Source organism: Panthera tigris, chromosome A3, assembly GCF_018350195.1.
Source record: "Panthera tigris isolate Pti1 chromosome A3, P.tigris_Pti1_mat1.1, whole genome shotgun sequence".
Lineage (NCBI taxonomy): Eukaryota > Metazoa > Chordata > Mammalia > Carnivora > Felidae > Panthera > Panthera tigris.
The window spans coordinates 23,448,934-23,466,103 of record NC_056662.1 but is presented as its reverse complement, the minus strand read 5'-3'; the positions used below and the strand labels follow the sequence as shown (position 1 = coordinate 23,466,103).

The following is a 17,170-nucleotide window of genomic DNA, read 5'->3' as shown; positions in this document are numbered from 1 at the left end:
TGATGGTATAGCTCAATAGAGTACTCTTGTGTAAAGCATTAAAAGCATCAGCCTCTTTTATTTTGTGACAAGTTTATTGAACAGTATTCAAGACTTCATCTTTATAAACAAAAACCTCTGCTGAATGATGCCAAGGCAGTATTTGCTGGCAATGTTGTGGCCATACTGGCAATGAATCGTTTTATTGTGTTTGGTTTCTAAAGCTTGGACTACTGTAGAACTGCCGGTAAAACTACTTAAATGTGGTAATTTTGCAAGAGTGGGAAAGTTTTAAAAGTGATCACTGCCAGGAATTCTTACAGAAGATTTAACTAGCAGCAACTTTACAGTTTCTTTACTCATTTTTAAATGTTCTTGAAATTGATGAGTGGATTTATTTTTAAACACTTGACCCACGCCTGTACACAATGACAGAATCCAATAAAAAGGACTTTGAGTTTGATTAAGGCTTTCATGGATCCTTATTTTATCCAAGGTATGTTTGCTTACGTACATACACGGCCCTAGATTTTCATCCAGTGTGTTAAGACTGACCTAATTACACTGAACATTACTCTCTGAAATTGTGAATAAAAAGTTTCCTAATGCAATTTTCACGGTTGATGCTTTGACAACTTGGAGCACAAAGCTAGGAACTACATTTCACTTAACAGTGTTGCGTTAAAAAAAAAAAAACAAAAACAAAAAACAAAAAAAAAAAACACACCACTAATAATTATACATCCAAACTACAGTATTAAACACAGAATACACCTCCAAATTTTGCTTGTGAACTAAACGTTTCACCCGAGTTCAGAAAAAGTTTACAAAATTGCTTATTTATAAAATACATTTTGTAGATTTCTCTAATCCTTTAAACTAAAAAAACCAAAACACCCCAGCAAGGGGGTGGGGAGGGAATTAATCCTAAAGGAAAAGATTCTCTTCCGTTCATGTCACCAAAAACAGACAAAATTTACACAGAAAATTGAAAATATCATGATAGTGTTTACAAATGCACACAACTTTAAGCAAAGCTTTACAAATCCTTCATACCATACAAAGCAAATGAGAAAGAAATTCATTTTTACCCCAAACCTAGTTATAAGAAAATTTGCAGGAAGAGAGGTATGAATAATTTCACAGAGCATATTTTCAAGAATTTTTTAAAACTCAAACTCCAATGCCCAGAACAAGATGAACAGTATGCTTAGCAGTTAGCACTATATTAATAAGTCTCAGATACACAAAAATCAAGTTCCAGAGGGCAAAGCATTTAATTACATTTCACAACGAGAAGCACTGTTGTGACTCAACCAAATATGAAACACAGTTCTCTCCAATTTCTACACAAACCACTATTTTCTTAATTTATTTAATTTGATGAACAATGAAATCAAGTTTTCCTTTTCAGCATTTATCTGAGATGTAGAAATAACAAAGTAGTTGCAATAAAGTATATGAAATATTTAATAAGATTGTACGAACATATAACCAAAATAAACTGTGGAAAAAAGATAAAAGGCTTTCATCTTCAAACAACCCATTTTTCTAAAATGAAAATAGTCAGCTCTCCAATGGGGAAAATAAACTGCAGTTGAAATAAGACTCCCAAGCAGCGCTGAAGTTTTCTGCACTTGGTCTTTGGAATGAGAAATGATTACTTAATAGAAAACTTAAATTGAACAGCATATATAAACATCATATTGCTTTTTTAGTTGAGGAGGCAGTATCTAGTGATCTGTCAAAGCGAATATGCATTCATGAATTGTCAAAAGACCCACAACACAGCCATGTCTTCTTTGAAAGTCTAAATAATCCTCTCCCTAAACAAAAAATCCTGTACTGTCAATCCTCTAAGATTGTAGTGATGAAAAGTCTCTCCAAATCTTATCACACAAATGAAACTGTTACCACTCTTAACTCTAAATTATACGAGACTCTGTATTTCAGTGTTCCACTGACTTGCAACACCAAAAAGGCACTATTTTTTTTTTTTTTAACAGGAAATACTTCTTTTAAAAGGCTGACCCCTTTGTAAGTACATTGATTTGCAAGAAAATGTTGGGAATGTTTCAAACCAAGACAGAGGCCCAAGTAAGACAAAATTTGTTTTTCATGATATCTCACCAATCTCCCATTCCATATGTTTATAATATAATGTGACACATCTTTAGAGCATTTTAACTAAGAAGGAAAGTAACCATAAGTAGAGCCTTTTGTATCAGTGAGCAGGATGTTGTAAGGCAAATGTTTTCATGACAAGGACACTTACCAACCAGAACCCATGTGGTCCTCCTGCCTTAGTGTCCTGAATGCCAAAGAAAAGAGTATGAAAGGGCAAAGAGTCTCAATTCTCTCCCCTCTGGCAGCTGCACTTGTACTCTGCACTTGTACTCCTTATGAAGAATTTTTATAAATAGGCTCCTGATCAAACAACTAGACCAAAAAGCCCCCAAAGTAACAGGATTAAATGCACATCTATGGAACCACTTATGGATCTTTTATTCTATAACACTATTGCTAACAAAGCTAACAATTTCAACTTCAGTTAAAAAAAAAAAACAAAACTAGATATAATAATGCTCTTTCTTATAAATGGACCCTCTTTGTTTAGTTACAGGCCAAAATTTCACACAAATTTGGGACAGAACAAAATTGCCAGAATATCAGTCCATCATGGAAAGGACTTCAAATCCAGCATCTTAAGCAATGATTATTACAAGTGGTTTCGGGTTTTTGATGCCATCCAAACAACATGAACAATTTTTAAACTGACTAAACTAAAACGTGGCGGTCAAACCAAAAAGGCTCTGGTAGGTAGAGGACTCCATATTTTATTTTTGTGGCAAAAGTACTTATTTCACACAGTTTTAAGTGTGACATTAGAAATCAAAGTTCAAGGTTATAGCACAAACCAAGTGTGGAATTTTATATTAAAACAACAACAACAAGAACAGTTCTGCTCATTTACAAATGAGTCAATTAGGCAAACAAAAAAGCAGCAACTTCAGAAGCAGGACTGTCTATACAGCAAGAACCCTCAAGAAGCAATAAAGGTACATACAGTGAATCTGTATACAGAGATTTTATTCAATTTTAAAAGAAAATGAGGACTTTAGACAAAGCTTTGACCCTATAACAAAGCAAATCTGTCCAGCTTTAAACCAAATTCCAAGAGTAGCCAACTTCTATTTTTCAGCAGCTGGCAAGAGCACCCTTAATGAGCTCTATTGACATTTCTATTTTCTTCATCTCATATGATATAAAACAAAACCAATCTAGAGACTCCTTGATAAGCTTTATATGGTCATTTGTGTTTTACAAATGGTTTCTCTAATGGTATGCCAAAATCATTTTTGTGTTCTCTCCAGATAGCTTTACTGTAACATACAGCAATATTTATACTGGTAGTGAATCTTCTGTAAACAGTCAACCAATGCTCTATGTTATAGAAACCAATCTATATGCAATTGAAACAATCCACAGGTTCTAACCTGGAAATACTAGGAAAACAATCTGGATGCATTAATCACAGCACTATGAAGATCTACCCTATAAAGAATTGATGTGAACAGCTACCCTAAGACAAGTTTTACTTTCCTTGAGCCTATAGGTCTGTCATTTAAGTCAATGACAGCGGCTGTGGCTTCATCCCGAGATTCAAAGGCCACCATGGCTTCGCCTGTGGGCATACCTTTTTCATTGTATTTTAAACACACTGAGCCTGGGATCACTTGATAGCCATAAAAGAAATCTAAAATCTCATCAATAGACACAGTAAAGGGCATATTCTGCACTTTAATTACTGTTGGTCCTGGTTTTCCAGAACTAGATCCAAAGCCAGGGGGTCCACCAATGTGAATTGGGCCAGGCCCAGGCCCAGGGCCAGGCCCAAAGGCTGGCGGCCCACTCAAATGCCCAGGTGCACTTCCAAGACCAGGAGGGCCACTTCCAAAACCTGGGGGGCCACCTAAACTACCAGGGCCATTTCCAAAATTCTGAGGGCCTCCTGCAAATCCTGGCCCACTTAAATTATTTGGTCCACCTCCAAAACCTGGAACATCCAGTCCTAGACCAGGCAAACCACTATTTCCAACTGAAGGCATACCAGGCCTAGCATCACCAAAGGCCCCTCCTAATCCTGGAGGAGGGAGTGGTGGCCCAAAGGCATTCGACCCGCCAAAATTACCAGGAAAGTTAAATGGAGGCCCATTGTTGGCCTCCTTAGATCCTACAGTCAGGAAGGCATGTTCTTCACCTCCTGCACCAGGCATTCCTCCACCGGGCATTCCCGCACCAGGCATTCCGGCACCGGGCATTCCGGCACCAGGCATTCCAGCACCGGGCATTCCTGTACCAGGCATTCCCGCACCGGGCATTCCCGTACCGGGCATTCCTGTACTGGGCATTCCCGCATTGGGCATTCCCACACTGGGCACTCCTGGAACTGCAGGATTACCTGGCACAGGTATCTTTAACCCTTTTTTTCCTTGGGCAGGGGGATTTTTCTCAATTTCTCTCATATCTTCTAGAGTAACTACATGAACAAAAGCTTCTCTCCCGTTAAGTTTTTTACGGTGTAAGCGTTCAGACTTACGTGCATCATCTTCATTTTTAAACTGAACCAATGCCTGTCCTAGACCTTGCCCATTGTTATCAACAAGAACATGTACAGCATTTTCATCCACTGGGATTCCTTCTAGGAACTGAAGAACATCCATCTTGGTAATGCTGAATGGAATATTTGTTATGTGAGCACAGACTTTGGCAGAGCTGACATCCCCCTCCGGATTTAACATCATTTCCCTCTGGTCATAGCTGAAGTTCTGCAGTCTTTTACGAATCATATCTATCTTTTCTAGCATACCTTTCTTAGTAATTGGATGAACTTGAATAAAGCGATTGCCCATGTATTGTTTATGACGACACAGAGCAGCCTTATAGTCAGCCTCATTTCTGAATTCTACGAAGCCTTCACCAGTTGCTTTCCCATTGGGTCCATAAGCGATATAAATACTATCTTCCACAATATCCAACTTTTTAAAAAAATCAATGACATGTTTGTTTTCTGCTTCAAATGGTAGCCCTTTCAAGTAAACACAAAAACCAGCCTCATGTGGTGATCTTGACCTCGACCTTTTCTGCCCACTGGGCGATTTTGACCTGGGAAGTGTCTGAGGTGGGGGATGGGTTTGTCCAGAAGGTCCTATACTTTGCTTAAAAGTGATATGGCCTCCAGCAGCTACCCACTGTCTCTCTGTGGCAGGACTAACTTCCACATAGCGTTGAATCATCAGCATTCTGTTTCTTTTCAAAGCTTCAAATGTATCTTGAGGGGAGAGAAATTTAACCAATCCGTTCCCATTATTTCGACCTACATGATCTTTCAACAAATGCACTGCATCAACACGGAGCCCATGGAAAAAATCTCTGACATCATTTTCCATTGCAGAAAAGGGCATACCATGTACACTGACATACAGATCATCGGGGTTGATGGGAAGTGGTTTCACACTGCTTTGAGAGTTCATCTGGATAGGGTTAACAGGATTCAATGGACCCAGAAACACAGGGTTCAGGTTATTGTTCAGATTCATAGGTGCTCCAGAGCCATTCATTCCAGCAGGTAGAGGTGCCACAGGTGGCGGGTTCAAGGGTGGCATGCCTGACATGGGTGGCAGTGGGGTCATGGGTGGCACAGAAGGGACTGGGGGGATTGGGGGCACAGGAGGCACAGGAGGCAATGTAGGTACCGGAGGAGGAACTGGTATTGGGGGAATGGACGGCATTGGTGGCAAAGATGGCATCGCTGGGATTGGAGGAATTGGTGGTGGTGGGACTGTGTTCATTGGAGACGCTGTGCTTGGAATGGTTGAGCTAAACGTTGGGCTCCCAAAAGAAGCCCCCATATTTGGAGGAGCCGTTCCTATGCTGGCTGTGGAAAATGTCTGTATGTTTTTGTTGCTTTCATGAACCGATGTAGCGGCAGTAACTACACTGGGTGAAGGATTATTAAAGTTAGGTACTGTTGTAGGCAAGTTTACCCTGCCACCCATTCCTGAGCTAGGTGGCGGTCCTGATCTACTAGCATTTGCTGGTGGTATATCTAAGTTGGCAGTTTCAAAACGCCTACGACTCAGTTCAATCATATTCTGCATTTCCGTTTTACTACTCAACAAAAGTGTTACTTTTGACCCTTTAATTGTACCACCTGTGCGCATCATACCAAGCCTTGCATCTTCATCAGTGGCAAAAACGATGAAAGCCTCACCCAGTTCACCCCCTACAATATGCACGCCCCCATCAGGGATGGTCAATCCAGAGAAGAAGTGGCGAATGTCCATGGTCCCCGCCACAATTGGGAGACCTTGCAAACGGATGACCACAGCCATGCTGCGCTGAAACCACACACACCTGCAGATGAGAAAAGGCAACGGCCAGGTCAGACTCCTGTTCATCACACCAAGTTTTTAGCTACAAGAATGACCAGCTACCTTATTAGGCCCTCAAACTATCTCAAGCAATGTAGGGTTTGTTTTTTTTTTTAATTTGAATATTCTAAAAACTGAATATTATGTGCCGTTTACAATGTAAAACCTAGACAATTTCAACTTCCAAAAGACATTAATTCTGTAAACAGTTAGAAGTTCAGTCCTATGACTCAAAAGTTTCAGGAAAAAAAACCACCATAATGAAAGTAAAATCACCAATTATATCACTCAGACCACTAATTATTCAGTAAGATTTAAAAGAAATGCGTAAGTCAGATCAGGACACAAAGTTTAACAGTCTGCAGGGGGAAAGCATGCAAAGGATGTATCAAAGTTAATATTTAAAAGTGACTTAGCATTTTCCTTTATAAACTTGACAACTTTGTAGAATTATCAGTGTCATTTTATATGACTCAATCTCAAAATGCAAAAGAGAAACAGAAAACTGGAATACTAATGAATTACAAATAATTAACACTAAAGTAGATTCAAGTCTCAAATGAGAACTGATTCCATATTTCATCCTAAAACTCTTCAATCTGCATTACAGCTCTATTTATTAAAGAAAACTACATATGGAATTAGTTACTACAAACAAGGTTAATACATACTAAGAATCCAAAGAACTACTGAATAAAATAGCCAAAATCTTAGTTATCCATAGTCGTCACTCCAAAAAATAGAACCTAGTTACAGTGCCATTCACCAAAGCTATTTTAATTAAAACTCAGATCCAATGACTCATTCCCAAACCTACCAATACACACACACACACATTCATTTTTCTCACAGAAGGCTGATAATTTAAAAAAAAAAAAAAAAGGGTATTTTTTTTGTTTTAAAAAGAACTAGGGTATATAAACTTTATTCAGTGATTGTTATAGTCTCCTACCCAATGTAATTACTGTGGAATTTCTGGGAGCTCACTGATCTCCTTAGATGTCTCATGTTTAACTAGTCGAAAAGAAAAGTTTCTCCCAGATTTAAGTAAAATTTCACTATTTCAGTTCTTACGGCTTTCAAGTGTAAATGCAAGGGCAGCCCTTTGTAAACTGATACAAAACAAATTCTTCGGACTAGAAAAAAATATTAATTTGAAATTTATGTGGTCAATAACATAGGGTATTTTCCAATCCATCTTAAATATCAACTTTTAAATATAAACCTATTAGAGGCACCTGGGTGGCTCTGTCAGTTGGTTAAGGGTCTGACTTTTACTCAGGTCATGATCTCACAGTTTGTAAATTTGAGCCCCATGATCAGTCTTCGCGCTGACAACATGGAGCCTGTTTAGGATTCTCTCTCTCTGGTCCTCCCCGACTCTCTCTCAAAATAAATAACTTTAAAAAACATATACATATATAACTAGCTCTGTGACCTCAGGAAAATTATAAATGACTTGAGTTTTTTTTTTTTTTTTTTTTTTTTTTTTAAAGGGAGGGAAGGAGAGGGAAAAACAAAAACTAAAAACAAAACAAAAACAAACCGACTTGAGTTTGGTTTTAACACTTTTCAAACAGGAACATTAAAAGACCAAAGTTTCCTGCTGCAAGCTCTAAGAATCCTGTAAACCTCATGAAAAGAGTTTTTCATGTCAAATATTATGTGAATATCAATTTGATGAAATAAAATCTGTAATTATATTTCAACCATTATGACTGCTGTACACAAAACAGAAATATACTGTTTGGCTTTGACAGTTTTCTCACACACATACACAAAAATAAAAGCTACTTTCAAATTTAATCCAGAAAGATGGACTGGCAAACAGAAAATGCTCTTATGAGACCATTATAAAACACTAGAAATCTGGGTGAGGAGGGAAGCCTTTTGTTTTTTGTTTGCAAGAGTCAGCAAGAAAAATTAATACTAAAAAAATTAATCACACCAACAAACTCTTTTCTCTTATTTACTACTTAGCAATCTATATGAAAGCTCATCAAGACAACTCCAAGTCATTAAATTCTCATTCCTTACTATCTCTAGCATATTAGCTATATGCAAAATTAAGACAGTATTCCCGTTCAACTTTAAAAAAAGCTTTATCATTTAATCACTATATGGGGGAAACATCATGGATAAGTAGTCTAGGCACCCAAAAAGACTTGAGAGAGAGAGATGTTAGTTTACACTGGGACAGTAAAATGGGAATTTGATATGGTCCCAAGAACAGAAAAATTAAACACAGGGCTAAAGTGACACACACAGCAACTCTTCAAAAGCCATCTGCTACTAAGAGAAGGGATGTAGTGAAAGTCTGCGCAAAGTACATACGAAAACATGACACTGAAAATCTGCCCAGATTACCAGCTAGAAAAAGGGCTGAGGATTAAACCAAAGTAGAGCATAAGACTTACTCATAAAGCCATCTAAAGTGAAAAACAGTTTCTAGGTTCCAAAAAAATATGAAGATCTGCTATTCTGCTACTAAGCGCCTGTTTGACAGGTAAGTCATTTCAACTACCTTGAGCCTACCTTTGTTATTTAACAAGAGGGTTAGATTCCAATTACTAAAGTTCCATCTAAAGTCAAAATATGTATTCTAAAACATATGACCCATTATCTATACCTATACCTCAAAGGAATATTAAAAAGCCATACCAATAACAAGCACCTATATTTGTAATTAGTCTAGAATGCTACAATGAGGGAAAAAAACAGCTACTTACTGCCTAATAATCAGGAATTCAGCAGGAGAAATGCATCTAAATAAGACTGACCCCCAAAGAAAGCAACAACTGTTCAAAGCACCCAGTCCACCCCACCCCCATCCCTCAGATAAGACTGTTAAAAAAAAGCAAAAGAAAATCCCCCACAATTCAGCTGCTACACAAATTTTCATGTTACTAAATAAGCTATCTCATTTTAATTTGTATAAAAACAAACCCTCTATTCAAAATCTCTTACCTGATAAAACAAGAGATGTATTTTCTTAACAAGAAGTAGAGGCCAAGTCAATCCTGTGGGCAACCAATTAAAACCAACTTTTAGACTGCAATAGAGAATAAATGGAGGCAAAAATCAATGCAGGAAACACAAAACAACACGCACAGGCCACACTGAACTGTACATTATGAAGGCGAGTCTGAAACCACCAGAGTACTTCATTAGAATGCATATAAAAAAAAAAAAAAAGAAGAAAGAAAGAAACACATGTACCAAAATCTCACACATGCTTCTTACTTGGTATTGCTTTCAAATTTGAGTATCTCTCAAAACATAATATATTTACATACATTAAGAATGTGCCATAAATTAGTCCAAGAATGAATCAATTGAAAACGAAAACAATCATAAAGCTCAGATTCACAGTTGATAATTACTTTTATTACTTGATGATTAAACGAGTCCAGAAAATTCCATCAACACAAGTCCAACTACGACCTATTTCCTTAGGTCCCACCAAATGTTTGATGAAGAAGCACAAGTTTGCACAATAACAGTTCCAAGACAAATGACAGTCATCAATTCAAGTGTACTTATAGAAATTCTTGGAATTACTTTCAAAATATTTTCCTTTGCACCAAAATAGCATCAAGAACCAAGAAATATAAATGAAGAGAAAGTTCAGGCTCTAAGGACTAATTCCTATTTAAAACCAGTGGGGTTCAAAATCTTAAAAGTGCTTTTTCCTTCTAACACCAAAACTGTTCCAAGAAACTCATAAAAACAAAAAACAAACAAACAAAAAAACTAAACTAAAAATGTCTGGCATATTAAGAATACCTCCCAAAGTAAAAACGAGTCACTCATGTCTTACTGGAATTTCTCCCAAACCATGAAGTTATAAACAATTCACAAGCAACACAGAAGACCAAATGATCAATTACTTTCAAAAGATCATTTTTTAATTTAGAGAAACAGAGAAAAAAATTGTCACTGTTAAGTATTAAGATTACCAATAGAACACTACTTAGAATGATGCACATTTTTAACTATCTTTCAAGATACCACCAGTGCTTAATATTCATCACCAAAAAGTAAAACTTTAAAAACTTTTAGTGTTACTCTAAACTTTTTCTAAAGGACGAGCTAAACATCTTGTAAACAATTACTCAAATTACTTAAGAATGAGATTTTTTTTTTGCCACAAAAGCTATGCAAATGTCATTAACAATGCTTTCAAAAGCCCAGAGCACTGTACCATTCTTTTATATGTTGTACAAATCAGTTCTAATTATGTTTAAAGAGTTTTAAAACTCTTTATTTAAAAGCCACACCTAAAAGTTTATCTAACAGGTCACAAAGGGAAGCATGAAATAGAAAAAAGCCTGCTTTAGGTAAAGGCTGTGCTCAATGAGAAGAGCAAGAATTTCTGCAATATTATTTTCTAAATGTACTAGTTGGACTCTATGACCAACAGAACCAGAGTAATTTTCTAGTTAAGCATTTGTGATTAACAGATGATCTCCTACTGGAGATTCCAATTCAAAATGTCTGGTATGGGGCCAGGACATGTGCCCTGAAGATAATAAGGGAAACAGGTTCCCCAGCTTCTTCCCTTCCAGACCCAACAAGGTTCCATATGTCCATCTGGAGAGGAACAAGATCAGAGTCAGCCAGTTAAGCCCAAAGGAACACACCAGGCCTACATTCAAAAAATTTCTAAAGGGTTGCCAGAAATTACTATAACAAGGAAATGTCTCATTCCACAAGAAAAAGTTGAAAGGCCCAGGTGAATTTGGCAGATGCCTCGTTCAAATTTTACATTGTTCAATTTAAATTCCAAAATCAGGGGGGCGCCTGGGTGGCTCAGCTGATTAAGCATCCAACTCCAGCTCAGGTCACGATCTCATGGCTTGTGGGTTTCAAGGCTTGTGGGTTTGAGCCCCGTTTGGATCCTCTGTACCCCCCTCTCTCTGCCCCTCCCTTGCTTGAGCTCTCTCTCTCAAAATAAATAAACATTTAAAAATAAATAATAAAATAAAATACAAAATCAATCTAGGCATAAATTTGTGAATCTTTTCTATTTAAGCAAAGGGGAAGGCCCATATCCATATCAATCCATACCAAGGAAACGTATGCAGAAAAGTTCAGGCTAGAAGCTAGAAGCTCACAACTCTTGGTGTTCCACCTCTTCCTTCAAATGGACAAAGTAAATCAAAACTGAGAACTGAGTGCTTTTGTTTTCAACACCTCACTTTGTAAAGAGCACAACAATTTAAGAGGCACCACTGTTTTCCAAGAACCTACTCATCCCTGGGTTCTAAATTATCAGCTAGCAATGGAATGAAGGATCCCAACATGAAAAATCCACTCCAACCAGCTTAAGCTTTCGTGAATTTTAGAAGGGTAAGACTGAAAACAATTCTATGAAACAAAACATCTAAAGCACATATTTTTTTAACCTATTCATAAAGCATAAAGATAGGAAGGAGAAAATGGGCCCAAAGTGCCATTAAATTCACTTGTATCAGAAGATCTAAAACAAGAAGATTGCTCTAGTATATTTTTCTGCTTTATGTTAGGAATTAATCCTAACATAGTGGCTTTACTTCAGCTTTACAAATACCAGAAACATGAACAAATTACAAATACTTGCTATGAACATTTAGCATATTATGACACGACATATTTTCTTATTTACTAGCCATTTCAACCATTTGAGATTTCAGAATAAAATGACAACAATCCTCTTTATCAGGAAGTCAAGGTACAAACCAGAACTTAACCATTTCTACTCTTCATCTGGTGATAAACATCAAAAAGTGAATTTTAACTTTGTTCAGTAATCAGATACAGAAGAGCCAAAGTTCTTTAGATTCAAAAAATACAAAAAGCAGCACCCCTCAAATGTCACCTCAGACATGAGCAACAGAGAACCAATCATAATGGGTACAATGCCATAAGCCGAATAATCACAGTATGGTAGGCATTACAGAAAAAACAAAACAAAACAAAACAAAAAAAACCCCAACAGCTTCATCCACTTGATTGTGTTCCCAACCCCAAATGGATCACACTTCAGATTCTGGAATCATTCTTAACGAAACAATTCTTCTGACACTGAGGGACATGAATCCTTTAGATAGCTCGTTACTCAACTTTCCCATTAGCCTGCAGTCAGTTATCAAAAGCAGCAAACCAAAAGACATTTCTAAATAAGAGATATATTCCTCCTGCCAAAACGACTATATTATTTTTCAATCCCCCCCATGCCAATAAATATGTCCATCATCTTACTTGATTTAAACTTAAAAGCAACAATATTACTTCCCTAGCCAACCATGTAAACCCTCCCTATCGGTCTTAAGACTTGAAAGGTGGCTTGAAATTTAATAAACTCTTTGCAAACCAGAAGGTATATGAGCGATGGTAGTAAAGTGTGTTAAACTATCAATTAGGTGAAGTTATTTTTCTGTTTAGCTGACCTAAAATATTTAACATTCATTTATATCACGAACATTTATTAAGCACTTGTGGCCGGGGCAGAAGATACAGAAATGGACGACAGTCTCTAGATTTTAGGGATAGATATCTAAAAAGCATCTTTTGTGCAACCATTACTGACTCTTAGAAGTTCTTTCTACAACATCTACGGAGGGAAACATTCATTCAAGCTGAAAGATGAAGTGGCTCTCTACAAAATGGAATAAAAACAGTATGAACATGGTCACCAAATTCCAGGAACACACTGGCTGACAAAATCAAGTTTCACATCTAAAAATTGTATCAATAACCCCCAAACTCTCAATATGCAACCACTGAAACATATGGCATGTCACAAGAAAGTGAAAGAAGCCAGAAGTATACTGATATTAGCACATAACAATATGTCCCAAGTAATCACCACAATGGTTTCTCAACCTTCACATTTTTCACCTAACAGATATCATAAGAAAAATACAAATGATGCATTACAATCCATAAAATACTTAATTGAGCATATAAAGATAATATAAATGCATTCCCTGTTACGTTAAAAAAAATTTCCAGTAATAATACTGAGCACATCCCTCAACCTTTATACAAACAGGGCAAACATTTCATTTTCTTAAAAAATTACCATAAAATTATTATTAACCACCTGTAACAGTTCTTTCAACTTTTTATAATCTTGGAAGATGCCTGAACACAATTACTTCCCACAAAGTCCAGAAATCCTCCTTTCGTTCAAAACCACCAAATTTCAAAAACAAGTACAACCCAGTCTTGTATATTTCTGTAATTAAACAAACAAACACGAAACAATAAGCCTGTATGTGCAGACTTGTAGGACACTTTTCAACTGCAAACGCTCTGAAATACATTAACAATAGAAACTAGATTACAAAGTCCAAGGCAATACATGTTACTAACACTGCATTTTACAAAAATCACACCATTTTAAACCATTCAATCAAGAAGCTGTAAGAGAAATACTCCAGTCATAAGTCTCTCCTTCAACAGTCCTTCAGTTGCAATTACTTTTTCTCTCGGGTTATATTGAGCGGAATTACACTATTCTTGAATAATACAGAATGGTTCCGAACAACTACCACAATTTACATTAGGTCACCTCTGGAAATCCAGGGTTTTAGGACGGTTCTAGGGTCCAGAAACCTCTCCTACGGAGCCTGCAACACAGTATACAAAACTCCCAGCATGTTTTGTGCTGAATAACCCAAAGTAACCTTCACCGTAGCCGCTTAGATTTTTCACTATAAAGCACACATTACAGGCACACATAAAGTCCATGCATTTGCAATCTGGCAGCTAAGCCTCCTGCACTGGAATCCAACCCCAACACTAACCTGTAGATCCTCAAAGCCCCTCCCACCTATTTCACGTGGCTGCCAACTAGCACCTCCAGCTTCCGCTAGACAAACTCAACTCACTCATCAAAAGCACCCAACCTCCATTCTATTGCACCTCCTCCTCTTTCAGGGCGGGAGGCTCTCTCCCAGGGGATATGTAAAGGTGGTCCTCACTGCAGCCCCTTCCCTACTTGGGGACCAAAGATCTGGTACCTCACTACAATTCTCAGAGGCCTGGGAGGCGTACTCACCCCCACTTTTCTCGCTACAGAGGCCGGCTTCTCAAATTGCCGACACCCTCGAGGGTAAGCCCCGCCCAGCGCTGAGCCTGGGAAGCATTTCCCTGCAACCCCCTCCACCTTCAGGCCACGAAGGCGACCAGTTTTGACTTCCTTCCTAGACTCAGAGGAGTGTAACGACTACAGCTTCCTCTCCATACATGTGTCCTGACTGTAGTCCCCTTTTCCTGTTAGGCCACCGGGGCCTCCTTTCCACTTCGGAAGAAGGGAGTGTCCTCACTACGTTTATCTCCTCAGTTCGGGACACAGAGATGGAGTTACAATCTCTGTCTCTTTTGGGAGGCGCAGAAAATCTGGCTAATTCGGGATGTAGGTGTGTTTTCACTGCAATCCCCGTTAGTTCGCAGGCCGCTGGGCCACCCAGCTGTGGCCTCCTCCCTCAGACCACGGGGGCGTCCTCACTATGGCCTCGTCCCCACTTCGGTATGCAGGCTTATCCTCTCTTGCGTCCTTCCTGCATCCTCTCAGGCTTCAAAGGCGCACACGGCGCCCCAAGCCCCCCGCAGCCATGCCGCGACCCTTTTGTGTGGGGCGCTCGCTGCGGCGGGCTCGGAGGCCTCCGAAGGCCCCGCCCCGGGCCACCAAGGGGCGGCTCGAGCCCCGCACAGCCCCGCCCGTTCCGGGCTGCGGGAGTCTTACCGGGGAGAGCTGCGCGGCACCCGAACCCAGACCCGAGTTACCCCCCGCGCGAGTGCCTCCGCCCCGCGGCCGACAGCCCCAGCCCGAACGGCTTCCCGGAGCCCACAGCAGCCACCACCTCTTTCGCCGCTTCACAAAATGGCCGACAGCCCGCTCGGCAGCTCCGCGTTCCAGCAGGGGCGGGACGGAGTGGTGACATCACGGGGCGGCGCGGCGCAAGCGCCGGGAGGTTCTTGAGCAATCTCCCGGAAGTTACAGGGATTTCTGGCGAGGGGAGCTTTGAGTCCGTACGTCCGACGTTTGCGCACTAGCCCCGCCTTAGGAGAAAGGCGCTGCTCGGTGAGATGGGGAAGAGTACCTGGGTGGCCCGTTCACTGCGGAACGTTGTGCAAATTGCTTCACTTCTTCGAGCTCTACGAAAGGGAAGAAATAATGCCTTCTTCGCGCAGTGTGTCGAGGATGAAATGGACCACAAAGTAGTGCCCGGTTCTGTTGGCGATGCCCTAACAAAAGAACCAAAACCTAATTTTTTTTTTCCCAGTTAAAAATGTAAATCCAGGGAGCCTTACCTACTAGTGTTCATTAACGGACTGCATCTTAGTATTCAGTATTGTATTTAGTATTTAGTATTACTATATTATAGAAAAAATTATTCTCATGCTGTGCACTCCCCCTGCCTATACTCAATTATCGTGATTGAAACCATTATAGAAATGTAAAGATGGATAGAAATTAAGATGGATACATTCATGCTTCAGCAAGGCTTGACTTTGAACAATATTTTCCCTCTCTTCCTCATTCTTAAAGCTTCTGCCTACCCTCTTTTTGTTTTGTTTTTGTTTTTTTGTTTTGGTAGAATCATTTGTTCCAGGAACTCCGCATCAATGTTGACCTCTCGCTTACCTCAATGTATGTCTAGTAATGAGACTCAGATGGCCATTGCCAGCGCTAGTCATGAGACCACGATGAAGACCTAACCAATACGGCTCGAGTGCTACCAGGTTCCTATCCAAACCACCCAGATCCTGTATTTTCCTATAAAACTCCTTAGCCTTTTATCCAGAGCGGGTCTGCAGTTTTGAAGGCATTAAGTCTGCTGCAGCCTCCTTTGCCTGGAGGTAATAAAACTACCTTTCCTCTTTATCCCCAAACTCTGTCTTCCTGTTATATTACAGCTCTGGAGTACAGAGGCTAGTTTTCAACATGATGACTATTACCAAAATTGAACTAATCTTCCAAATCAGCAAGTGAGAAGTCAACTGAGTAAAAAAATCAGGGACTAAATTTCCACAGCTCCAACAAGCTTTTGGGAAGATTTGCGTGGCAAACGTGCCTGGTGCTAGCTCAGTATGCCAAAAACACAAATTAGAAACCCCTGTCTCACTTTTATTTATTTATTTATTTAGTTATTTATTTTTTAATTTTTTTAATGTTTATTTATTTATGAAAGAGAGAGAGAGAGCGTGAGCAGGGGAGGGGCAGAGAGAGAGGGAGACACAGAATCTGAAGCAGGCTCTAGGCTCTGAGCTGTCAGCACAGAGCCTGATGTGGGGCTCGAACTCAGGAACCGTGAGATCATGACCCCAGCCGAAGTCAGACACCCACTGACTAAGCCACCCAGGAGCCCCCCTGTCTCACTTTTAAACCAAACCTATTCTTCATTATATATCCTCTTTGTAGCTATAATATAGTGCATTAAAAATGAAACCTACTAAATGCAATTTGGTATCCAGGATTGGTTTCTGGAATAGAAATAGGGCATTAGTGGGAAAGTTGGTGAAATCTGAATAAAATCTGAAGTTTAGTTAATACTAATGTACAGATGTTAATAATCCCTTAGTTTTGACAAATATGCCAAGTTTTATACTAGATGTTAAAATTAGAGGATATTGGGTAATGGACATCTAACTGTACTATCTTTGCAAACTTTCTCTAAATCTAAAACTATTCAAAATGGTGTCTCCTGGGTAGCTCAATCACTTAAGCACCAGACTCTTCATTTTGGCCTGGGTCAAGATCTCAC

The 17,170-nt window shown here is 39.1% G+C and overlaps 1 protein-coding gene across 12 annotated transcripts in view; it reads right to left on the bottom strand.

The window, feature by feature from the left end:
- The window catches only part of LOC102972603 (RNA-binding protein 12), a 35,004-nt gene extending 19,667 nt beyond the window's left edge, over positions 1-15,337 (bottom strand). Inside the window, exons 1-3 of one of the 12 annotated variants that reach the window (XM_042980510.1) lie at positions 15,148-15,318; positions 9,381-9,465; positions 3,570-6,396 (exon numbers count right to left, since the gene is read on the bottom strand). In XM_042980510.1, coding sequence (XP_042836444.1) covers positions 3,570-6,374 — 2,805 coding nt within the window. In that variant the 5' untranslated portion in view covers positions 6,375-6,396; positions 9,381-9,465; positions 15,148-15,318. Of the gene's footprint in view, positions 1-1,983; positions 6,397-9,380; positions 9,466-14,460; positions 14,905-15,147 lie in introns of those variants that run through there. The other 11 variants (XM_042980499.1, XM_042980498.1, XM_042980502.1 and 8 more) reach the window with 11 other exon arrangements.
- Positions 15,338-17,170: the final 1,833 nt, after the last annotated feature.